At 42.5% G+C, this 25,607-nt stretch overlaps 1 protein-coding gene across 4 annotated transcripts in view; it reads right to left on the bottom strand.

The window, feature by feature from the left end:
* Positions 1–25,607, bottom strand: part of LOC122935744 (dihydroxyacetone phosphate acyltransferase-like) — a 477,317-nt gene that overhangs the window by 114,390 nt on the left and 337,320 nt on the right. For 2 of the 4 annotated variants that reach the window (XM_044291607.1, XM_044291608.1), the window contains exons 13-14: positions 24,141–24,240; positions 7,563–7,656 (exon numbers count right to left, since the gene is read on the bottom strand). The exons of 1 other annotated variant lie outside the window; for it this stretch is intronic. In XM_044291607.1, coding sequence (XP_044147542.1) covers positions 7,563–7,656; positions 24,141–24,240 — 194 coding nt within the window. The remainder of the gene's footprint in view (positions 1–7,562; positions 7,657–24,140; positions 24,241–25,607) is intronic. One more of the 4 variants, XM_044291609.1, reaches the window with a different exon arrangement.

Here is a 25,607-nt window from a genome sequence, read left to right as displayed (position 1 = left end):
CGTGATCATTGGCTGGCAGGTTGCTGATTTTTAAAAAATCTAATCAGAAGCCAGATAACAGATCATATTTGTAAATATGATCTGTTATATGGCTGCCTGCTCCTCTGCTGGTTCTTTTCGTCGGTTGGATCCAGCAGAGGAGCAGGCTTCACAGTGAGTACACCAAACACTACATTTTAGCCCCAGATCACCCCCCTGAACCCCAATTAACCCTTTGATCACCCCTTTGATCGCCCCTGTCAATCACAAGTGAAAAGAAAAAAGTGATCAGTGCAAACTGTCACTTTTTTTTTTCACTGGTATTGACCGTTAGGTTTCAGTATAGTTTAGGCCCCTTGGTTAGGTAGTTTAGGGATCGGTTAGCGCCCAGCCCACCGCACCACAGTCACTGATTCGCTGATTAGCGTATCGCTAATCAGCATTTGTACTTTTATAGTATCTGGAAGTGATCAAAACTGATCACGGTCAGATCTATAATTGTACTAGTGTCACTTTAGTTCTCCCTCCACCCAAAACGCAGTGTTTGCCCGATCAGGCCTGATCGCTCGCCCACACGTACGTTCGCCCACACCCGCCCCACTGCAGTGACAAAAAAAAATGTTTTTTTGATCGCTGCACATTCACTTTACACGCACTGCGGCGATAAAAAAATCTGTTTTGATATTTTTTATCAACCGCAGCGGCCTCCGGTACTTCGCTAGCCTCCCCTTTGTAAGACAGGCTTGCTTTTTTTTCTTGGGTAGTCTCAGGGAATACCCCTAAATTTAGTTGCCCACATGTCTAACAGGGGGTATTCCTCTGAAGAGGCCTACAGGCTTCTGACCCAGTCGGATGAGGAGTGGGAACCCTCATCTGATGAATCCAGCGGGTCAGAATACGAACCTGTAGAAAGCAGTGGCTCTCTGACCCAAAGTTCGGACGACGAGGCTGAGGTCCCTGATAGCACCAGGCGTACCCGGCCTCGTGTCGCTAGACCGCAGGTTCCGCAGGATCCGTTTCAAGAGCAGCAGAGTGGGGCTGGTGCTGTCGGATTACGTGGTGAGGCATACACCAGCAGCCCAGCCCTTCCTGGACCTAGTACCAGCACTGCCGTACAACCTGGTGAAGTAGCGAGCACCAGAAGGGCAGTTGAAGCTGGTACGGTGGCACGTGCAGTAGTGACCCCGTCGCAGCCACCGCAAAGACGTGCCCGTAGAGCCCCTAGAATCCCAGAGGTGCAGGCAAACCCTGATTGGCAGTCCCCAACTTCAGCCGCACCTGTAGTTTTCCCATTCACCGCCCAGTCTGGAGTTCGGGTTGAGACAGCTCAGATCGGTTCGGCCCTGGGATTTTTTGAGCTGTTCTTGACTGCGGAGCTCTTAGACTTAGTTGTGGCAGAAACAAATCGGTATGCCACACAATTTATAACCGCTAACCCGGGAAGCTATTATGCCCAGCCTTTCCGGTGGAAACCAGTCCAAGTTTCCAAAATTAAAACTTTTCTGGGCCTCCTCCTCAACATGGGCCTGACAAAAAAGCATGAATTGCGGTCATATTGGTCCATGAACCCGATTCATCACATGCCCATGTTCTCTGCTGCTATGTCCAGGACACGATTTGAGGTCATCCTGCGTTTCCTGCACTTTAGTGATAACAGCACCTCCCGTCCCAGAGGCCACCCTGCTTTTGACCGGCTCCACAAAATTCGGCCCCTCATAGACCATTTCAACCTGAAATTTGCAGATTTGTATACCCCAGAGCAAAACAACTGCATAGACGAGTCCCTGATACATTTTACCGGGCGCCTTGGCTTCAAACAATACATCCCAAGCAAGCGCTCCCGGTATGGGGTCAAATTGTATAAGCTCTGTGAAAGGGCCACAGGCTATACCAACAAATTTCGTGTCTATGAGGGAAAAGATCAGACCCTGGAGCCGGTCGGTTGCCCTGACTACCTGGGGAGCAGTGGGAAGACAGTTTGGGACTTGGTGTCACCCTTATTCGGCAAGGGGTACCATCTTTATGTGGACACTTTTTACACAAGTGTGGCCCTCTTTAGGCATTTGTTTCTAGAACGGATTGGCGCCTGTGGTACCGCGCGAACTAGTCGCGAGGGCTTCCCCCAACGGCTCGTTACCACCCGTCTTGCAAGGGGGCAGAGGGCCGCACTGTGTAACGAAGAACTGCTCGCGGTGAAATGGAGAGACAAGCATGACGTTTACATGCTCTCCTCCATTCACGCAGACACGACAATACAAATTGAGCGAGCAACCCGTGTCATTGAAAAGCCCCTCTCAGTCCACGACTATAACCTCCACATGGGAGGGGTGGACTTCAATGACCAGATGTTGTCTCCGTATTTAGTTTCCCGCAGAACCAGATGCTGGTATAAGAAGGTGTCTGTATATTTAATTCAATTGGCTCTGTACAATAGTTTTGTTCTCTACAGTAAGGCTCGGAGAACTGGATCCTTCCTCAAATTTCAGGAAGAGATCATCGAGAACCTCCTGTACCCAGGAGGTTCCGTGGCCCCATCCACCAGTGTAGTTAGCCGTCTACACGAGCGACATTTCCCCAATGTCGTTGCTGGTACCTCAACCCAACCGTCACCCCGAAAAAGATGTCGTGTCTGTAGCAGGAGTGGAATAAGGCGTGACACCCGCTATTTCTGTCCTGACTGTCCTGACCACCCTGCCCTATGCTTTGGAGAGTGTTTACGGAAGTACCACTCACAGGTACACTATTAGCATAGGGATCATCTCACCAGGATAGGCACACAGGGCTATTAGGGCCCATTCACTCACACAGCTGCTGCAAACGTCTCCTTTCACCTGGAACAAAGTGCATAACGCACTTCGCCACATCTTTGGGCGATTTGCGCTTTGCACATTGACCCATGGGGAAGTTTATATGTTCTGTTGCAAAGTTAATAAAATTATTGCGTTGCGGCCTGGTTTTTTCTTTTTTTTTTTTTTTCTTTTTTTACCTTCCAGGTGGACCAACCGATCGATTAGCTGCAGCACTGATGTGCATTCTGACAGAAGCATTGCGCTGCTGTCAGATTACACGCAAGTCAGTGTATGCGGCGCTGCAAGACGAGATTTCTACTCTGCAGTAACAGATACGTTTGCCGATGCATACGAGCTGAGGAGGAGGCGGCGTTCCTATGCTTTGGCAAACACTTTGTATATATATAAAAAAAAAAATCCCGGCAATGATTTATTCATCCACATCGATTGATGTGAATGGAGAAATTTGGTTTGCCAGGGCATACGAGCTAAGTGGGTATGGATGTAGGGCGGAGCTCCTATGTCCTGGCAGACGCCTTTCCCCTCCATTTTTTTTTTTTTGGCAGAGATTTTTTCATCCACATTGATCAATGCGAATGAAGAAATCTGTGCCGTTCATTTTTTTCTTTCAGCCCAGAGGCTGAACGGAAAAAAAAATCTCATTACCTGTATGCTCAATATAAGGAGAATAGCAGAAACTCCTAATGCTGGCCATACATGAAATGATTGCGGAGACCCTCAAATGCCAGGGCAGTACAAACACCCCACAACTGACCCTATTTTGGAAAGAAGACACCCCAAGGTATTTGCTGAGGGGCATATTGAGTCCATGAAAGATTTAAATTTTTGTCCTAAGTTAGCGGAAAGTGACACTTTGTGAGAAAAAATTAAAAAAAAAATCAATTTCCGCTAACTTATGCGAAAAAAAAAATTCTATGAACTTGCCAGGCCCCTCATTGGATACCTTGGGGTGTCTTCCTTCCAAAGTAGGGTCACATGTGTGGTATTTATACTGCCCTGGCTTTTTAGGGGCCCCAAATGTCTAAAAATGCCCTCCTAAAAGGAATTTGGGCACTTTTGCAGCCTAGATGCGCAAATGTGTCACACATCTGGTATCGCCGTACTCAGGAGAAGCTGGGGAATGTGTTTTGGGGTGTCATTTTACATATACCCATGCTGGGTGAGATAAATATCTTGATCAAATGCCAACTTTGTATAAAAAAAATGGAAAAGTTGTCTTTTGCCAGGATATTTCTCTCACCCAGCATGGGTATATGTAAAATGACACCCCAAAACACATTCCCCAACTTCTCCTGAGTACGGCGATACCAGATGTGTGACACTTTTTTGCAGCCAAGGTGGGCAAAGGGGCACATATTCCAAAGTGCACCTTTCGGATTTCGCAGGCCATTTTTTACACATTTTGATTGCAAAGTACTTCTCACACATTTGGGCCCCTAAATTGCCAGGGCAGTATAACTACGCCACAAGTGTCCCCATTTTGGAAAGAAGACACCCCAAGGTATTCCGTGAGGGGCATGGCGAGTTCCTAGAATTTTTAAATTTTTGTCGCAAGTTAGTGGAATATGAGACTTTGTAAGGAAAAAAGAGAAAAAAAAAATCATCATTTTCCGCTAACTTGTGACAAAAAAAAAAAATTCTAGGAACTCGCTGTGCCCCTCACGACATACCTTGGGGGTGTCTTCTTTCCAAAATGTGGTCACTTGTGGGGTAGTTATACTGCCCTGGCAATTTAGGGGACCATATGTGTGAGAAGTACTTTGCAATCAAAATGTGTAAAAAATGGCCTGCAAAATCCGAAAGGGGCACTTTGGAATATGTGCCCCTTTGCCCACCTTGGCAGCAAAAAAGTGTGACACATCTGGTATCGCCGTACTCAGGAGAAGTTGGGGAATGTGTTTTGGGGTGTCATTTTACATATACCCATGCTGGGTGAAAAAAATATCTTTGTCAAATGCCAACTTTGTATAAAAAAATGGGAAAAGTTGTCTTTTGCCAAGATATTTCTCTCACCCAGCATGGGTATATGTAAGATGACACCCCAAAACACATTCCCCAACTTCTCCTGAGTACGGCGATACCAGATGTGTGACACTTTTTTGATGCCAAGGTGGGCAAAGGGGTACATATTCCAAAGTGCACCTTTCGGATTTCACCGGTCATTTTTTACAGATTTTGATTGCAAAGTACTTCTCACACATATGGGCCCCTAAATTGCCAGGGCAGTATAACTACGCCACAAGTGACCCCATTTTGGAAAGAAGACACCCCAAGGTATTCCGTGAGGGGCATGGCGAGTTCCTAGAATTTTTTATTTTTTGTCGCAAGTTAGTGGAATATGAGACTTTGTAAGGAAAAAAGAGAAAAAAAAAATCATCATATTTCCGCTAACTTGTGACAAAAAATAAAAATTCTAGGAACTCGCCATGCCCCTCACGGAATACCTTGGGGTGTCTTCTTTCCAAAATGGGGTCACTTGTGGCGTAGTTATACTGCCCTGGCAATTTAGGGGCCCAAATGTGTGAGAAGTACCTTGCAATCAAAATGTGTAAAAAATGGCCTGCAAAATCCGAAAGGTGCACTTTGGAATATGTGCCCCTTTGCCCACCTTGGCAGCAAAAAAGTGTGACACATCTGGTATCGCCGTACTCAGGAGAAGTTGGGGAATGTGTTTTGGGGTGTCATTTTACATATACCCATGCTGGGTGAGAAAAATATCTTGGTCAAATGCCAACTTTGTATAAAAAAATGGGAAAAGTTGTCTTTTGCCAAGATATTTCTCTCACCCAGCATGGTTATATGTAAAATGACACCCCAAAACACATTCCCCAACTTCTCCTGAGTACGGCGATACCAGATGTGTGACACTTTTTTGCTGCCAAGGTGGGCAAAGGGGCACATATTCCAAAGTGCACCTTTCGGATTTCACCGGTCATTTTTTACACATTTTGATTGCAAAGTTCTTCTCACACATTTGGGCCCCTAAATTGCCAGGGCAGTATAACTACCCCACAAGTGACCCCATTTTGGAAAGAAGACACTCCAAGGTATTCTGTGAGGGGCATGGTGAGTTCCTAGAATTTTTTATTTTTTGTCGCAAGTTAGTGGAATATGAGACTTTGTAAGAAAAAATAAAATAAAAAAATCATCATCATTTTCCGCTAACTTGTGACAAAAAATAAAAAGTTCTATGAACTCACTATGCCCATCAGCGAATACCTTAGGGTGTCTACTTTCCGAAATGGGGTCATTTGTGGGGTTTTTCTACTGTTTGGGCATTGTAGAACCTCAGGAATCATGACAGGTGCTCAGAAAGTCAGAGCTGCTTCAAAAAGCGGAAATTCACATTTTTGTACCATAGTGTGTAAACGCTATAACTTTTACCCAAACCATTTTTTTTTTTTTGCCCAAACATTTTTTTTTTATCAAAGACATGTAGAACAATAAATTTGGCAAAAAATGTATATATGGATGTCGTTTTTTTTTGCAAAATTTTACAGCTGAAAGTGAAAAATGTCATTTTTTTGCAAAAAAATCGTTACATTTTGATTAATAACAAAAAAAGTAAAAATGTCAGCAGCAATAAAATACCACCAAATGAAAGCTCTATTAGTGAGAAGAAAAGGAGGTAAAATTCATTTGGGTGGTAAGTTGCATGACCGAGCGATAAACGGTGAAAGGAGTGTAGTGCCGAAGTGTAAAAAGTGCTCTGGTCATGAAGGGGGTTTCAGCTAGCGGGGCTGAAGTGGTTAAAACAGAAAGTGATAGCTCACAAAATATTTATTACTTAACATTCCTCATATGTCTACTTTATGTTAGCATCATTTTGTAAATGTCATTTAATTTCTTTAGGACGTTAGAAGGCTTAGAATTTTAGAAGCAATTCTTAATTTTTTTTATTTTATGGTGTTTATCGGACGGGGTAGATCATGCAATATATTTAATGAGTCAGTCATTATGGACACAGTCATACCCAATATGTGTGTTTTTTCCTTTTTTTTCTATTTGTTATTATAAAATCAAGAGAAAAGGGGCATTTTTTTCTTTTTTTACTTAAAACTTTATCTTTTTTATTAAAAACATGTTTTTTGCTTTTTTAAACTTTATTTCTGTCCCTTCAACTTTTGGGGGTCTGATCTCATCTGCAATGCATTACAATACATCTGAGTAATACACTAACAGGTTGCCTAGGGGACCCAGCCTGGGGCTGGATCTCCTCGGCCCCCGCAGAAGGCAGGTCCCGATGCCGTGCAAGGCATTGTGCAGCCTGTGCATGGCATAGAGCTGCCTTGTCGCAGCAGAAGGGCTCCCTCATCCGCTGCATGCAGTCAGCGCTGGCCGCGGCATAGAAGGGGTTAATCCTCCGGCTTTTACAGAAATGCTGGCGAATACAGCAGGGGCCCGGTTATCAGGGACTGCCAGGACCCGGTGCGTGCCCAATCATCATGACGTAATAGTACATCAAAATGCGTCAAGCAACTTGTCGCCATGATGTACTATTACGTCATATGTCGGGAAGGGGTTAACACTATGGCTGTGAGAAGAGAAACAGATTTGGATGCCTGTATCACAAATACAGAGCTCTAACCTTACAAACATATATTATACAATAAATCACCACATTTTTTCCAGAAACTTATGCTAAGCAAAAGTACAGTTCAAGCAACATATACTCGTAGCTATACATGAGTATATGCTTATTACACAAAAGTGAGAATAAGTTCAATGATATAAATTCCAACAGTAAAAAAAATAAAATAGTAATATACTCACAATTTATTGGCTTTTACTATCCCCAGCTGTACAAAAGATGCCAGTGTATTTCTTAGCAAATCAGAAGATAAGGCATCATAGCATTTGGTGGCTCCTATAAAGTTACACAATATGCTAAAATATTTTATATAAAGCTGAACAACTAAAAAATATAATATCTACAGTGGGTGCCAACATTTATTCACCTGCTTCCAGCAAATGTTTTGCAAGGTACGTATCAAGCCATAAAAGTGATCGAGCAACCTGTAATATCATGATGCCACGGAATGCAGACTATTAATAACAAACTCAAAAGGGCTTGATTTCAGTAAATAAAGAGTATTCAGTGTAGTATATATGCTCCATATAAAATCGTCACAGCTCTTAAGATCTCAGCTTGTTGTTAATACCAAATTTAGGCTACTTTCACACTAGCGTTTTTCGCGGATCCATCATGGATCTGCAAAAATACTTCTGTTACAATAATACAACCGCATTCATCCGTCATGAACGGATCCGGTTGTATTATGTCCTTTATAGCCATGATGGATCCGTCATGAACACCATTGAAAGTCAATGGGGGGCGGATCAGTTTTCTATTGTGTCAGAGAAATCGGATCCATCCCCAATGACTTACAGTCTGTTAGGACGGATCTGGCTTGCTCCACACCACATCGCGGACAAAAAAAAAACGCTGGGGACACAACCGCGATGGGGACGCAACCAAACGGAATGGAATGCATTTTGGTGCATTCTGTTTCGTTTAGTTTTGTCCCCATTGACAATGAATGGGGACAAAAATGAAGCTTTTCTTCTGCTACTGAGATCCTACACGTATGACGGATCTTAACAGCGGAATTGAAAAACGCTAGTGTGAAAGTAGCCTTAATTGTTTATTTCCAGGGGATAAAGATCTGACTTGTCATGTGATGGGTAGGTAGTTGCATGGTTGAAAACCATTAGGTCACATTTACATGGGCAGATTATTGGTAATGAACATTTGTATGAATGCTCTTTCCTAATAACTTTTCCTTGTAAATGTGCTACTGATCACCCAACAAACAAGCAAAACTAATTGTCAGGTGATCCACGGTTTATACAGCACAAACAATCAACTTTTGTCGGTAGCACTAACTATTTATTGTCAGTCAACTGCCTTGTGTATTGACTGTTACGGCAGTCGGTGTGGAACCGCTGTTTTAACCAACAGATTTAACTTTGAGCTAATCCTTAGGGTGTTATCCTGACAGTTCACTTGTATTCACCATTTACCTTATACAAGGATCTGGACTTCACTGCAAAATAAGCCACCAGGCTGTAAGCTCCTGTAGTAGTCTCTGTCTAGTAGATGGCTGACCCATGAGGGTCAAAGACACAGGTGCAAAAAGTTGAAGGGTCGGCAAAAATCATAGTCAGGGACATGCTGAGGTCAGGGCAGGAGTGGTGGTGGGCACAGAACGTCGATATAACACTGGTCCACGTAATGACCTCTTACAGTACTGTTATCTGTGTTCTGTAACAAATCATGAACTTTCTGTCCATCACATGATCAGGACAGATTGTCATCCTCAGTACAACTGTTCTACTGATTTTCAGATCTAAAAGCAGTCGGGCTTGATGCATCTGTATGTATTCTGATTTCCATACTGTTATTTCCATACATTTTAACTTTCTCTTGATCAATACTGCAATCAAGTGGCTATAGTGAATCAATCGGCCAGGTTTATAATAGGAAGATGAATAAAAATATCTCTCCTATTATGGGTGTTTAAATTATCACTGTACTTTCAGACAACTTTAAGTCAATGGTAAAAAAAGAATATAAGAAATTTTGCAACATATCTCATCAAAGTAGGCTGCCTTGTGCTACAGTGATCAGCTATTTTCTTCCCTCCCCCTCACCCTCCTTTTTATTTCTAAACAGACTTTCACAAATTTGTGAGAAATCCATCATCGAGGGGATGCTCATTGAGGAATCTGATTACATCATCCCATAGAGGATTATATAGAGGGAAGGGGAAGAAGGTGAAGGAAGAAACCGTCAGAAGAGAGAGACAGACAAGAGCAGTTAATAGTATTATATCTCACCCAAAGTGTACTCACATCTATACTGGTCAGTACTTCTGTATAATACATACATATGATGTACTGTAAAACTTGCATTTGATATGCTACAAATGTCTAATAGGCACAAATTGCAAGAAGCTGGCCACTTTTTGATTGAATTCATTAGGATAAAGCAGCCGTGATTGTTATAAATCAGGGAACTACTGTAGGATTTTGTTGTGTGATACACTATTTTGTGTACTAGTAAGGAGTAGATAAAGCTAATGAACTGTTAAGAACAGTGTTCACTTACAATCCACTACTGCCTTTAATGACAATGTTCAACAACAAATAAATACATTTGAGATATAGGACAAGGTAAGACAAACACACGCACTTTGAAATTTGAGCAATGCTTTCAGACCTGATAGACCATTACATTTTGATAATATTTTCTGTTAGTGGTTATGGGGGCAGAGATCTTGTCACCTGAAAACGTGTCTTCTTTGTGAGAGTTGTAGTGGGTATGCTCAGTGACTTGTGAAGAGTTCACTGTGGAATGGGGTAAGCTAAGATTAAAAAGAAAGCTTTGCTATACTTGTCCTATTGCCATTTATCTCACCACTCTCCTCTATTTAAGTGAAAAGGACAAGCAGTTTGTTGTCTTACTTAAAGTGTTTTCTGAGAATCTTCACTACTTAGTTATGTCTCATAGTACAGATGAAATAATGACAAAATCATACTTCCCTTCTCCCTGTCGATTCAGCCTTGTGCCCTGGCTCCCATTCGTCCATCTTCTGGTCTTGTTTACTTTTGCCCGGGGTATGGACATGGTCCTCTGCAGAGCTGTAGCCAGTGACTGGTTTCAGTAGTGGTGTGTCCCCAAGTTGCATGTCACTGCTGGATCACATGCTGCCTAGAGACATGCCAGTCTCTGGCTGCATTGATGCAGGTGATCATGTCCATACCTGGTCGGAAGTAAACAAGCCAGAGACCAGAAGAAGGACGAATGGGAGCCAGCATGCTTTCACTAGGTCATATCATACATGTTACAGAACAGAATTAAATAGTGAAGATTACCCCAAAAAACTGTACACCTGAACAGAGAAAAAACATAAAAATCTGCAAAACAGAAACTTGTCAGTGAAATGTTCACATTTTCCAATCAAATGTGTTTAAAAACTTTCAGATATATAGTCAGACTTTTTAGACATTGTGGGCTATGGGAAGAGTTTAAAAAAGAAAATGTTTTGCATAAAAAAGAAAATGTGTTACACATTTAGACTACATTCAAACCAGTCACTTAAAATGTACTTCTACATATACATGGACACATGATATTAATCTGTATCTATGTATTTATTTTGTACTAGCAGGATGACCCGGCTTTGCACGGGTATATTTTGACTATTTCATTTAATGTTTGTGTGTGAGGTTAAAAGATATTCACAGTGATCCCCATAATAGTGACCTCTACAGCACCTCTACTCCTTAACAGTGACCTCCCCAACAGCCCACCCCCTTAACAGTGAATTCCATTGTAACCCACCATCTTAACAATAACATTCACAGTGCCCCACCCCATTAACTGTGACCGTTACAGCCCCCACCCCAATAACAGCATTCTCCACAGCAGCCCATCCTCTTAAGACTGACCCTCCACAGTGCCCCACTCTTAACTGTAAACTTTACAGCCCTCTGCCCCATAACAGTGTTCTCCACAGCAGACCACCCCTTAACGTTGACCTTAACAGTGGCCCGCCCCTTAACAGTCACCCCACAATACCCTTAAAAGTAACCTCTACAGTGCCACACACTCTTAACAGTGACCTGCACAGTGGCTCACCCCCTCAACAGTGACCTCTACAGCACCCCATTCCCCTTAACATTGACCTCCAAAGTACCCCACCCCTTAACACTGACATCCACAGTAGCCTGCACCCTTTGCAGTGACCGTCCACAATGATCTACCCCTTAACAAATAACCCCCACAGTGTTCCGCTCCCTTAACATTAACCTGCACAGGGCCCCTCCTCGTTAAGAGTTACCCTCCACTGTACCACACTCCCTTTATAAAAGACTTCCACAGCACCCTACCCCTTTAAAATGTGACACCCATAGCACCTCTCCCCTTAACAAAGACCTCTAACAGTAAAGAAAAATGGAAATGTTATGGAAACCTGGTGGAACTGTGTATGCCAAGACTGAAGGACCTGCAAATTTCTACTGTATAATAAGGGTCATGTAACTGTACTGGCTAATACATTTTTTGGCACTATCTCAGGAACCATACTCCCTACATAGCTGAGACTTGGTTTAAATCCTTACCGCACCACTGATGTACCTATGTGCCAAATATGGTGCAGATCGATCCAGTCATTTGGTAGCACATGAAGAACAGACAAACAGATACACAGAAATTTATTTTAAATATACATAAAAGCAGGATGACCCGGCGTCCAAGTGTATATTTCCATTCTTTAATTCAATGTATGTGAGAGGTTAAATGATATCCACAGTGTTCCCCATAACCGCGACCTCTACAGCACCCTTCCCCTATAATAGTAACCTCCACAGCAGCCCATCCCCTTAGCTTTAAACTCCACAGCAGTCTGCTCCTTTAACAGTGACCTCCACAGTGCTCCACCCCATTAACATGACCTTCACAGCCCCATCCCCATAATTGTGTTCTCCACAGCGGCCTATCCCCTTAAAACTGACCATGTACAGCACCCTGCCCCTTAACATTGACCTCCACAACAGCCCATCCCCTTAACTTTGACCATCACAAGAAGGCTGCCCCCTTAACAGTGACCTCCACAGTACTCCTCCCCTTAACACTGATCTCCACAGTGACCTGCACCCTTTACAATCACCCTCCACAATGATCTACCCCCCACAACAGCCCGACCCCTTAAAAGTGACCCCCCCCCCCCACAGTGGCCCGCTCTCTTAACAGTGACCTCCACAGCTTTTTGCCCCCTTAACAGTGACCTACACAGTGGCTTGACCCCTTAACAGTGACCCCCCACAAGGCCCTGCAAGGCGTCCTGCCCCCTTAACATTGATCTGAACAGTGACCCTCCCCTTTAAAAGTGACCTCCACAGTATCTCATCCTCTTAATATAAGATTTTCACAGCACCATGCCCCTTTAACAGTCACCTCTAACAGTGATACTAATATACCGCCTCTCTTGGACTTATCCAAGTCCACATTCTCAGGGCAGTGTAGGAACCAGCTACATTTGTACTTTGCTCAGAAGCCCCAGGCAGATGGGCGTTTGCTCAGTCTAAAAGAGGCGCTACCCTCAATAAATACTACAAGAAAATTTAGACTGCAGAAGCCACCTTGACGCTTGGTAGATGGACCCGACACAAGTTTGATTAAAATGTGCGCTAAGAGCTTCCATTAATCCATTTATAGTAGGTATAACACCACTTGAATTTAGAATGATCCCCATTTCTCAGCTTTACTGCTTATATGTGTGTGCAGTCATTATTTTTAATCAACCATGTTTGCTTTATGGATTGCACCTATAATTATGAATAAGAATGTGCCAGTCTAAATTTTCTTGTAGTATTGATTGAAGGTATGTGTCACCGAGATTCCTTGCCTCGGTGAGGTAAGAGCCGGTAGTTTTAAGTGTCAGTGGCAGCTAGTGTCAGACACTGTTTGTTGTTAGTATTGCTGTAAAGCTGATCTGGGTCGGCTCTTACTGGGAGTAGCCAAAGTGATTCGTGGGTGGCTACTCCCCATGCTCCAGGCCGGGTCTTTTTTGGCCTATATAAAAACCCAGCCAGCAGTCTCAGCTGGGTGTGGTTTATCTTCCATCTGACAGAGAAGCTGGGGTGTTTCTGTCTTTTGGGACCTGTGAATTTGTGCCGTGCTAAAGGACTGAGAGCCGCATGCCGGGAAACAGGCCACTAAAGCCTGCTGTGGACTGCGGGTGGAATACTGCTAACCAGGTGAAGATTTTGTTCTATGAGTCCAAATTTGAGATCTTTGGTTCCAACCACCGTGTCTTTGTGCGATGCAGAAAAGGTGAACGGATGGACTCTACATGCCTGGTTCCCACTGTGAAGCATGGAGGAGGAGGTGTGATGGTGTGGGGGTGCTTTGCTGGTGACACTGTTGGGCATTTATTCAAAATTGAAGGCATACTGAACCAGCATGGCTACCACAGCATCTTGCAGCGGCATGCTATTCCATCCGGTTTGCGTTTAGTTGGACCATCATTTATTTTTCAACAGGACAATGACCCCAAACACACCTCCAGGCTGTGTAAGGGCTATTTGACCATGAAGGAGAGTGATGGGGTGTTGCGCCAGATGACCTGGCCTCCACAGTCACCGGACCTGAACCCAATCGAGATGGTTTGGGGTGAGCTGGACCGCAGAGTGAAGGCAAAAGGGCAAACAAGTGCTAAGCATCTCTGGGAACTCCTTCAAGACTGTTGGAAGACCATTTCAGGTGACTACCTCTTGAAGCTCATCAAGAGAATGCCAAGAGTGTGCAAAGCAGTAATCAAAGCAAAAGGTGGCTACTTTGAAGAACCTAGAATATGACATATTTTCAGTTGTTTCACACTTGTTTGTTATGTATATAATTCCACATGTGTTAATTCATAGTTTTGATGCCTTCAGTGTGAATCTGCAATTTTCATAGTCATGAAAATAAAGAAAACTCTTTGAATGAGAAGGTGTGTCCAAACTTTTGGTCTGTACTGTATATATATATATCTATATATATATATATATATATATATATATATTAGCAGAAGAACCCGGCTTCGCACAGGTATATTTAATCTATTTCATTTAATGTTTGTGTTTCATTAAAAGATACAGTGAGGACACCCTGCGATTTTGCAAGTTCTCCCATTTAGAAATCATGGAGGGGTCTAAAATTCACCTTGTAGGAGAGACAGAATGTAAAAAAGAAAATTCTGGAAATCACATTGTATGATTTTTAAAATAATGTATTTGTCTTGCACTGCTGAACATAAGTATTTGAACATCTGAGAAAATCAGTGTTAATATTTAGTACAGAAGACTTTGTTTGCAATTACAGAGGTCAAATATTTCCTGTAGTTCTTACACTGCAACAGGTATTTTGGCCCACTCATCCACACAGATCTCTAGATCTGTCAGGTTTCGGGGCTGTCGATGAGCAACACAGAGTTTCAGCTCCCTCCAAAGATGTTCTATTGGATTTAGGTCTGGAGACTGGCTAGGCCACTCCAGAACATGCCACTCCAGAATATGCTTCTTAAGGAGCCACTCCTTTGTTATTCTGGCTGTGTACTTTGGGTCGTTGTCATGTTGGAAGACCCAGCCACGACCCATCTTCAATGCTTTGACTGAGGGAAGGAGTTTGTTGCTCAAAATCTCACAATAAATGGCCCCATTCATCCTCTCCTTAATACAGTGCAGTCGTCCTGTCCCCTTCACAGAAAAGCACCCCCAAAGCATGATGTTACCACCCCCATGCTTCACAGTAGGGATGGTGTTCTTGGAATGTAACTCATCATTCTTTTTCTTTCAAACACGAGTGAAGTTTAGACCAAAAAGTTCTACTTAGGTCTCATCTGACCACATGACTTTCTCCCATGCCTCCTCTAGATCATCCAGATGGTCATGGGCAAACTTCAGACGAGCCTGGACATGTGATGACTTGAGCAGGGGAACCTTCCGTGCAATGACTGATTTGAAACCATGACGGTGTGTTCTACCGACAGTGACCTTTGAAACTGTGGTCCCAGCTCTCTTCATGTCATTCACCAGATCCTCCCTTGTAGTTCTGGGCTGATTCCTCACCTTTCTTATAATCAGTAATACCCCACAAGGTGAGATCTTGAATGGAGCCTCAGTCCGAGGGAGACTGACAGTCGTCTTTAGCCTCTTCCATTTTCTAACAATTACTCCAACAGTTGATGTATTTTCACCAAGCTGCTTGGCAATTGCCCCGTAGCCCTTTTCAGCCTTGTGGAGGTCAACAATTTTGTCTCTGGTGTCTTTTGACAGCTCTTTGGTCTTGCCCATGGTAGTAGTTGGCTTCTGACTGACTGTGGGGTGGACAGGTGTCTTTAAAGAGCTCAGACAGGTGCTTCTAAGTTAGATTAATTAGTGGAGTAGAGGTGGACTTTTTAAAGGCCCAGTAACAGGTCTTTAAGAGAAAGAATTTGTGCAGTTTCTCAGGAGTTCAAATACCTATGTTCAGCAGTGCAAGACAAATAAATTATTTAAAAATCATACAATGTGATTTCTTGATTTTTTTATTTATTCTGTCTCTCAGAGTGCGAATGCACCTACAATGTGAATTTTAGACCCCTCCATGATTTCTAAGTGGGAGAACTTGCAAAATCGCAGGATGTTCAAATACTTATGTTTCTCACTGTACCGACAGTATCCCCCATAACAGTGACCTCTACAGTACCCCTCCCCCTTAACAGTGAACTCCACAGTGCCTGCCCCTTTAAAAGTGACCTCCACAGTGGCCTGCCCCCTTAACAGTGACCTCCACAATGAACGCCCCTTTAACAGTGACCTCTGCAGTGCCTGCCCCTTTAACAGTGACCTCCACAGCAGCCTGCCCCCTTAACAGTACCATCCACAGTGAACGCCCCTTTAACAGTGACCTCCACAGTGCCCTCTCCTTTAACAGTAACCTCCACAGCAGCTGCCCCTTTAATAGTGCTCCTGGCCTCTTAACAGTGACCTCCACAGTGCCTGCCCCTTTAACAGTGACCTCCACAGTGCCTGCCCCTTTAACAGTGACCTCCACAGCAGCCTGCCCCCTAAACAGTAATATCCACACAGCAGCCTTCCCCCTAAACAGTAATGTCCATGGTGAATGCCCCTTCAACAATAATCTCCTCAGTGCCCGCCCCTTAAACAGTGACCTCCACAGTGCCCGTCCCTTAACAGTGACCTGTACAGCAGCTGCCCCTTTAATAGTGCCCCTGCCCCTTTAACAGTGCCCTCCACAGTGCCCACTTCTTTAACAGTGACCTCCACAGCAGCTGCCCCTTTAATACTGCCCCTGCCGCCTTAACAGTGACCTCCACAGTGCCCACCCCTTTATCAGTGATCTCCACAGCAGCTGCCCTTTTAATAGTGGCCCCTGCCCCCTTAACAGTGACATCCACAACAGCTGCCTCTTTAATAGGGGCCCTTGCCCCCTTAACAGTGACCTCCACAGCGCCCTGCCCCTTTAAAGCTAGGGCTACGTGACAACAGGCTTCGCATGACATTTAGTTGCATAAAATCCATCCAAGATGGATGCATGTCCCAGTGTAGTTGTGACCTATGTGTCATGCGACTTATTGTTGTTGTGTAGCCCTAGCCTAAAGCTGACTTACAGCAGTGGAGAAAAATGGCTGGGTTGTTATGGAAACTTGGTATAATACTGTGTGTATGTGGAGACTAAGGTCCTGCAAGCTTCTATTGGCTGATAAGGGACATGTGACCATGTGCATGGCAGTTACAGGCTTGTATTGGCTAATGCAGGTCATTTTTTTGGAATATCTCAGGAACGGTATGTGCTAGACCCGGTCTGAGCTGAGACCCGGTCTAAAACCTTCCCAGAAACTAATGTACCTGTGTGCCAAATATGGTAAAGATCGGTCCAGTCGAGATATATATATATATATATATATATATATATATATACTGTATATATAGAAAAACAAAAAAGTATAGTGGCAGCACCGTCAATGGTATAAAAGCAGGTCCAACTAGCCCAATATGGATATAAGCCATAGTGAATAAAGATAGTGAAAAAAGGGCAGCACTCCAAAAAGTAAAAATGCAAAAATGCTTTATTTACCCATATGGGACACGCAACGTTTCGGCTCTATACAGGAGCCTTTCTCAAGCGGTGAGTACAGACAAAATACTGAGTTTAAATACCATTATACTAGGTCATATCAATTCACAAGACAGGTGTAATCAATTCATAATACATAAAACAATTTAGCAGAAATTACAATACAAGTGCATACGTTACAGTGTAACACCAGTAATCACTGATGCATGATCGTACAATAAATATTCAATTAATAGACTGTGTACATGATTCTGTGATCTATAGAAATTCTTACATAAATTCATAATTGACAATCATGACATTAACAGTGCCAGCTGTGTGTAATGATAAAGTGCTAAGTGCTTACTACGTAGGTAATGCAGACGGAGGGTGAAGGAGGAGGTAAAAAATGGACTGGCTGCCATAGCTCATGCGGTCCGGCGTGCCCGTGGCGCAACTGCGCATGTCTCGATGACGTACACTTCCAGGTCTCGATATGCTCGCAGCTCCGCGGCTGCGCACTGCCGTCCCAGAGTCATCTCGGCCATTTTCATTATGGGAATAATATCTCCACTGCCAGACGCTTTTAGCAGCGAAGTCCGATGTATGCAAAGATCAGGTGATAGCACATATTAGTGCCACATAACTTCTATCAGTGGCTAAGTGTGTTCGGATGCGGGCCACAGCAACATAAGAAGTGAAGCCCCCATCCGGGATCCCAGACTAGTTGCGCATCAGCACGCTAGTGCAGAGTCGCACTGTGTCTATGATCCAAGCCCACCTATTACCACCTGTTAAAGAGGGTTCTCCTCACAACCTACTGTTCAAACAATGGACTACAACTCCAAAGATCCCAAATATAATCAAAAATAGATCAATCCTCATCAGTATATTATAACAGCACGCCGCCCACGGATGCAGCCTCAAACTTCCTCACTCCATACTCCGTGGCATACCTACTGTAGTATAAAGAAAAACAAAGGAACAATAAATTATTATTAAAAATATGAGAATTCATAAAGAACATATATTTTTTGTCCAGTACAAATAATCACACAATATACACAGCAAAAGGGCAAACCACAGTCCTAGCCAACCCCAATTTTATAGTCCACATTCAGACCATGCAGTTTAAGGGACTTCAGTGTGTGAATCCACTTCAATTCCCTTTTTTTCAAAAGGCTAATTCTGTTGCCACCTCTCCTAGGCATTGGTATAAAATCAATAATGCAGCATCTCAAATCCCTTTCTGTGTGTTTAAATGTCAACAAAATGTTTTGACACCGGCAGTTCGAGACGTTTTTTTCCTTATGCTTAGACGGTGATTGTTAAGCCGTGACTTGAAGTCAGTGGTTGTCTCACCGACGTAAATCAAATTACACGGACACGTCAGTGCATAAATGATATAACTGGAATCGCAAGTCAAATAATACCGTATCTGATATACTATCCCAGTTTGTGGATGCACAAAATTTCTGCCTTTTAGAATGTATTTACAATTGACGCATGATAGACACGGAAAACATCCAACATTGCATGTTGTCAGCGTTGTCTGTCTTGCTGTTTTTAGTGCACCTACATCGGCCTTGACCAATTGGGAATGAAATTCCTTAATGGCACTGTGGTACCCACCCAATATATTCAAATGACGTCGAATGATATTCCCTATCTCTATGCTTTGTTCAGAGTGCATCGAGATAAAAGGGATCCTGTCCGATTTAGTTTGTTGTTCCTTCCTTTTTAGAGTGTCAACCCTATTCAGTTTCCTGACTAATTCCTTTTTCTCATGAAGCAATTTAGAGGGATAGCCACGCTTCTTAAACTTATTTATCAGTATATCCAGAATGTCATCAAATACATCTGGGTCTGAGACTACACGTCTAGCCCTTAAAAACTGAGAATAGGGCAAGGATCTAACCATAAATCTAGGGTGACTACTATTTGTCAATAGTGTGTTCCTGTCGGTCGGTTTCGTGAAGAGTTGAGTCTGTAGCTTGCCGCCACGGGCACGCCGGACCGCATGAGCTATGGCAGCCATCCATTTTTTACCTCCTCCTTCACCCTCCGTCTGCATTACCTACGTAGTAAGCACTTAGCACTTTATCATTACACACAGCTGGCACTGTTAATGTCATGATTGTCAATTATGAATTTATGTAAGAATTTCTATAGATCACAGAATCATGTACACAGTCTATTAATTGAATATTTATTGTACAATCATGCATCAGTGATTACTGGTGTTACACTGTAACGTATGCACTTGTATTGTAATTTTTGCTAAATTGTTTTATGTATTATGAATTGATTACACCTGTCTTGTGAATTGATATGACCTAGTATAATGGTATTTAAGCTCAGTATTTTGTCTGTACTCACTGCTTGAGAAAGGCTCCTGTATAGAGCCAAAATGTTGCGTGTCTCATATGGGTAAATAAAGTATTTTAGCATTTTTACTTTTTGGAGTGCTGCCCTTTTTTAGCTATTTTTACTGTATATATATATATATATATATATATATATATATATCATAGGCATGTGCGCACGGGGTGTGCCAGGTGTGCTTGGGCACACCCTAATCATCACCTCCGTGCTGCACTGCCACCTGCCAAGTCCCAACTCCTGATCCCATGCTTCACATAGGCTTCAAGCGAGTGGTCTGAAGCCTATGAGAAAGTATAGCGCTAGAATGGATTTGCTGCAGGGAGGTATGATGATCGGAGGAAGAGGCGGAGTCTCATCATACAGGGGGCGGGGCCTCGAGATGTGCAGAAGATTCAACAGAGCACGTTGGAGAGAGGAGCAGAAGTTCGGCAGGCCGCTCCGGAAATGTGGATGCGAAGAGCACACTGTGTGCTTTCCGCATCGATTCTGTCCCCATAGAGAATGCATGGGTCCGCACCCGTTCCGCACAATTGCCTAATACAGAGGGGGCAATTATAATATTAAGAATAATAATAATAACACAGAGGGGGCCAGTATATATTATAATTATATTACCCATGTAAAATGTCCCTGATAGCCCTCCTTAGTTATATTACTCCTGTATAATTTACCCTGATAACCAGTAGTTATATTACCCCTGTAAAATAATGTACCCTGATACCCCTTAGTGTATATGTGTATATATATATATATATATATATATACAGACGTGGACAAAATTGTTGGTACCCTTTGGTCAATGAAAGAAAAAGTCACAATGGTCACAGAAATAACTTTAATCTGACAAAAGTAATAATAAATTAAAATTCTATAAATGTTAACCAATGAAAGTCAGACATTGTTTTTCAACCATGCTTCAACAGAATTATGTAAAAAAATAAACTCATGAAACAGGCATGGACAAAAATGATGGTACCCCTAACTTAATATTTTGTTGCGCAACCTTTTGAGGCAATCACTGCAATCAAACGCTTCCTGTAACTGTCAATGAGACATCTGCACCTCTCAGCAGGTATTTTGGCCCACTCCTCATGAGCAAACTGCTCCAGTTGTGTCCGGTTTGAAGGGTGCCTTTTCCAGACTGCATGTTTCAGCTCCTTCCAAAGATGCTCAATAGGATTGAGGTCAGGGCTCATAGAAGGCCACTTTAGAATAGTCCAATTTTTTCCTCTTAGCCATTCTTGGGTGTTTTTAGCGGTGTGTTTTGGGTCATTGTCCTGTTGCAAGACCCATGACCTGCGACTGAGACCAAGCTTTCTGACACTGGCTAGTACATTTCTCTCTAGAATTCCTTGATAGTCTTGAGATTTCATTGTACCCTGCACAGATTCAAGACACCCTGTGCCAGACGCAGCAAAGCAGCCCCAGAACATAACAGAGCCTCCTCCATGTTTCACAGTAGGGACAGTGTTCTTTTCTTGATATGCTTCATTTTTTCGTCTGTGAACATACAGCTGATGTGCCTTGGCAAAAACTTCGATTTTTGTCTCATCTGTCCACAGGACATTCTCCCAGAAGCTTTGTGGCTTGTCAACATGTAGTTTGGCATATTCCAGTCTTGCTTTTTTATGATTCGTTTTCAACAATGGTGTCCTCCTTGGTCGTCTCCCATGTAGTCCACTTTGGCTCAAACAACGACGGATGGTGCGATCTGACACTGATGTTCCTTGAGCATGAAGTTCACCTTGAATCTCTTTAGAAGTCTTTCTAGGCTCTTTTGTTACCATTCGGATTATCCGTCTCTTAGATTTGTCATCAATTTTCCTCCTGCGGCCACGTCCAGGGAGGTTGGCTACAGTCCCATGGATCTTAAACTTATGAATAATATGTGCAACTGTACTCACAGGAACATCTAGTTGCTTGGAGATGGTCTTATAGCCTTTACCTTTAACATGCTTGTCTATAATTTTCTTTCTGATCTCTTGAGACAGCTCTTTCCTTTGCTTCCTCTGGTCCATGTCGAGTGTGGTACACACCATATCACCAAACAACACAGTGATTACCTGGAGCCATATATATAGGCCCAATGGCTGATTACAAGGTTGTAGACACCTGTGATGCTAATTAGTGGACACACCTTGAATTAACATGTCCCTTTGGTCACATTATGTTCTGTGTTTTCTAGGGGTACCATCATTTTTGTCCATGCCTGTTTCATGAGTTTATTTTTTTACATAATTCTGTTGAAGCATGGTTGAAAAACAATGTCTGACTTTCATTGGTTAACATTTATAGAATTTTAATTTATTATTACTTTTGTCAGATTAAAGTTATTTCTGTGACCATTGTGACTTTTTCTTTCATTGACCAAAGGGTACCAACAATTTTGTCCACGTCTGTATATATATATATATATAGAAAGGAAAAATAATGGCGGCACTGGAAAAAAACACAAGGCGGGTGCTTAGGTCCAGGGATGTAGCAGCTTACCCCGTTTGATAAAGATGAAAAAACGGACAGCACTCCAAGTAAAAGGAAGTGGTGTTTATTCACCCATGTGGATGGCCATCCACATGGGTGAATAAACACCACTTACTTTTACTTGGAGTGCTGTCCGTTTTTTCATATATATATATATATATATATATATATATATATATACAGTACAGACCAAAAGTTTGGACACACCTTCTCATTTAAAGAGTTTTCTTTATTTTCATGACTATGAAAATTGTAGATTCACACTGAAGGCATCAAAACTATGAATTAACACATGTGGAATTATTTACATAGCAAAAAAGTGTGAAACAACTGAAAATATGTCAAATTCTAGGTTCTTCAAAGTAGCCACCTTTTGCTTTGATTACTGCTTTACACACTCTTGGCATTCTCTTGATGAGCTTCAAGAGCTAGTGACCTGAAATGGTCTTCCAACAGTCTTGAAGGAGTTCCCAGAGATGCTCAGCACTTGTTGGCCATTTTGCCTTCACTCTGCGGTCTAGCTCACCCCAAACCATCTCAATTGGGTTCAGGTCCGGTGACTGTGGAGGCCAGGTCATCTGGCGCAGCACCCCATCACTCTCCTTCATGGTCAAATAGCCCTTACACAGCCTGGAGGTGTGTTTGGGGTCATTGTCCTGTTGAAAAATAAATGATGGTCCAACTAAATGCAAACCGGATGGAATAGCATGCCGCTGCAAGATGCTGTGGTAGCCATGCTGGTTCAGTATGCCTTCAATTTTGAATAAATGCCCAACAGTGTCACCAGCAAAGCACCCCCACACCATCACACCTTCTCCTCCATGCTTCACGGTGGGAACCAGGCATGTAGAGTCCATCCGTTCACCTTTTCTGCGTCGCACAAAGACACGGTGGTTTGAACCAAAGATCTCAAATTTGGACTCATCAGACAAAGCACAGATTTCCACTGGTCTAATGTCCATTCCTTATGTTCTTTTAGCCCAAACAAGTCTCTTCTGCTTGTTTCCTGTGGTTTCCTGTGATTTCTGAGGCTGGAGACTCGGATGAACTTATCCTCCGCAGCAGAGGTGACTCTTGGTCTTCCTTTCCTGGGGCGGTCCGCATGTGAGCCAGTTTCTTTGTAGCGCTTGATAGTTTTTGTGACTGCACTTGGGGAGACTTTCAAAGTTTTCCCAATTTTTCGGACTGACTGACCATCATTTCTTAAAGTAATGATGGCCACTCGTTTTTCTTTACTTAGCTGCTTTTTTCTTGCCATAATACAAATTCTAACAGTCTATTCAGTAGGACTATCAGCTGTGTATCCACCTGACTTCTCCACAACGCAACTGATGGTTCCAACCCCATTTATAAGGCAAGAAATCCCACTTATTAAACCTGACAGGGCACACCTGTGAAGTGAAAACCATTTCAGGTGACTACCTCTTGAAGCTCATCAAGAGAATGCCAAGAGTGTGCAAAGCAGTAATCAAAGCAAAAGGTGGTTACTTTGAAGAACCTAGAATATGACATATTTTCAGTTGTTTCACACTTTTTTGTTATGTATATAATTCCACATGTGTTAATTCATAGTTTTGATGCCTTCAGTGTGAATCTACAATTTTCATAGTCATGAAAATAAAGAAAACCCTTTGAATGAGAAGGTGTGTCCAAACTTTTGGTCTGTACTGTATATATTTGAGAGAGGGATGAGATTTATGTCTGAATTGTGTCAGAATAGCTTTGTGTTGTGTCACTGCTGATTATTAGTATTTCATCTGTATGCCATAGAAATATGGGCTTGATATTCAGTTATATTAAACACATTATTTACTAAGAGTAAAAACTGTAGTATTATTTGTACCTCACAAAAGACAAACATAATATCTCCATATACATACCTTTTAGAATTTGCTCCAAAACATAGCTCCTGGCTCCCACAATATATTGCTTTTCTGTGAATCTCTCAGCTATATTTTGTTTTACATATGTGCAAGCCAGCTGCAAAATAGACAGAAATATATAACAAAGTATTGACTACATGATATCATTTATTTAATCCTACAATCACGAGGAACAGACTGCACAAAGATTTAGATTAAAGGATTTCATATTTTCCATTATAACAATTTACCGTACATTCTACAAAGATAAATAGTTGTGACGGCATGAGTTAGCTTTTATGGGGATATCAACAGGAAAGCTGAAAACAGTAGATCTAATAAAAGAAAAAGTGGCAAAGAACCAAACTAGAGGGTGGTCAAATTGTACCTAGAAAATAGGGATGATAATATAATAGATTTCCACTGAATAAAATGTTTGGTCGAAGAGCCACACACTTCAGAAAGGCAAAATGTGATCAGTTTAGAGATGCCTCTAATCTAATTGACTGGAATAATAGAATCTCAAACTAATCTGTCCATATTCTGTGATGCAGTGAATTATTGGATGTCATATTCTGTACATTATATTGTCAAAAGGTGGACATCTCACCAACAAATCTTTATGGGTTTGTTGAAAATTCTATTCCATATCCATGGGTGTTAATATGGACTTGACCAATTTTTTTACAGATGGCCAGTAATTGTCTCTGGGTTTACACGTGTTATTAAGGTACTAAAAATTAACATTTATTACTTGTCCTTAAAATTTCTTTAGTCTAGAACTACCTTATTTTAAAATATCAGCCATGTCTGCACTATCTCTAATATTATTTAAATATTGCCACAGGACCACTGGAGGGCAATCTTCATATTTTCTGCCTAGCTATCTAACCTGTCTCCGCATAGAATCTGCTATGCCCTGTTTGGTGCACACTGCTTATTCCACAGTGCGCTACCTATTGATAACAGTGCCTTCCTAGTGTTGTCTAATTGCCTCTTATTATATCATAGTTCTGGCTTTGCATGACATGGCTGGCTAAAATGTATCTAATATCACTCTCTGCCCCGCGACATATTTCGCCAAAACTTGGCGTCTTCAGGGGTATGGGCAGTGAATTGTGTTGGGGGCGGGACCAGGCTTTTAAAACCTCCTTGCGCGCGTCACACTGGAACTGACTAATGTGTGTTTCTTTTACTATTGAGCTGAGGATTCGGCCAATCCGTGTTGACTTTTCAGGGAGCGTTTTGCTGGTAGCTCCTCCCCCTCAGTTGTCATCCAATGGGCATATGGCTACATCGTGTCTGTTTGCGCTCCAAGGCCAATCGAAACTGTTACTCGTTACTGCGCATGTCTGGGCACTTATGTTACAGTTTTACTCTCTTAGTTTAAGTGCACATGCGTCTGCTCTTTTGGTTAGCGGACCATTATTCACCACAGCGCATGTGTGTAATAGTTGTAATTCCTTAGAGTAAGCCGTTTGCGTT

The sequence above is a fragment of the Bufo gargarizans genome, chromosome 4 (assembly GCF_014858855.1).
Source record: "Bufo gargarizans isolate SCDJY-AF-19 chromosome 4, ASM1485885v1, whole genome shotgun sequence".
NCBI classification, from domain to species: Eukaryota; Metazoa; Chordata; class Amphibia; order Anura; family Bufonidae; genus Bufo; species Bufo gargarizans.
Note: the sequence above shows the minus strand (reverse complement) of the source record. Positions and strands in the feature narration are given on the sequence as shown.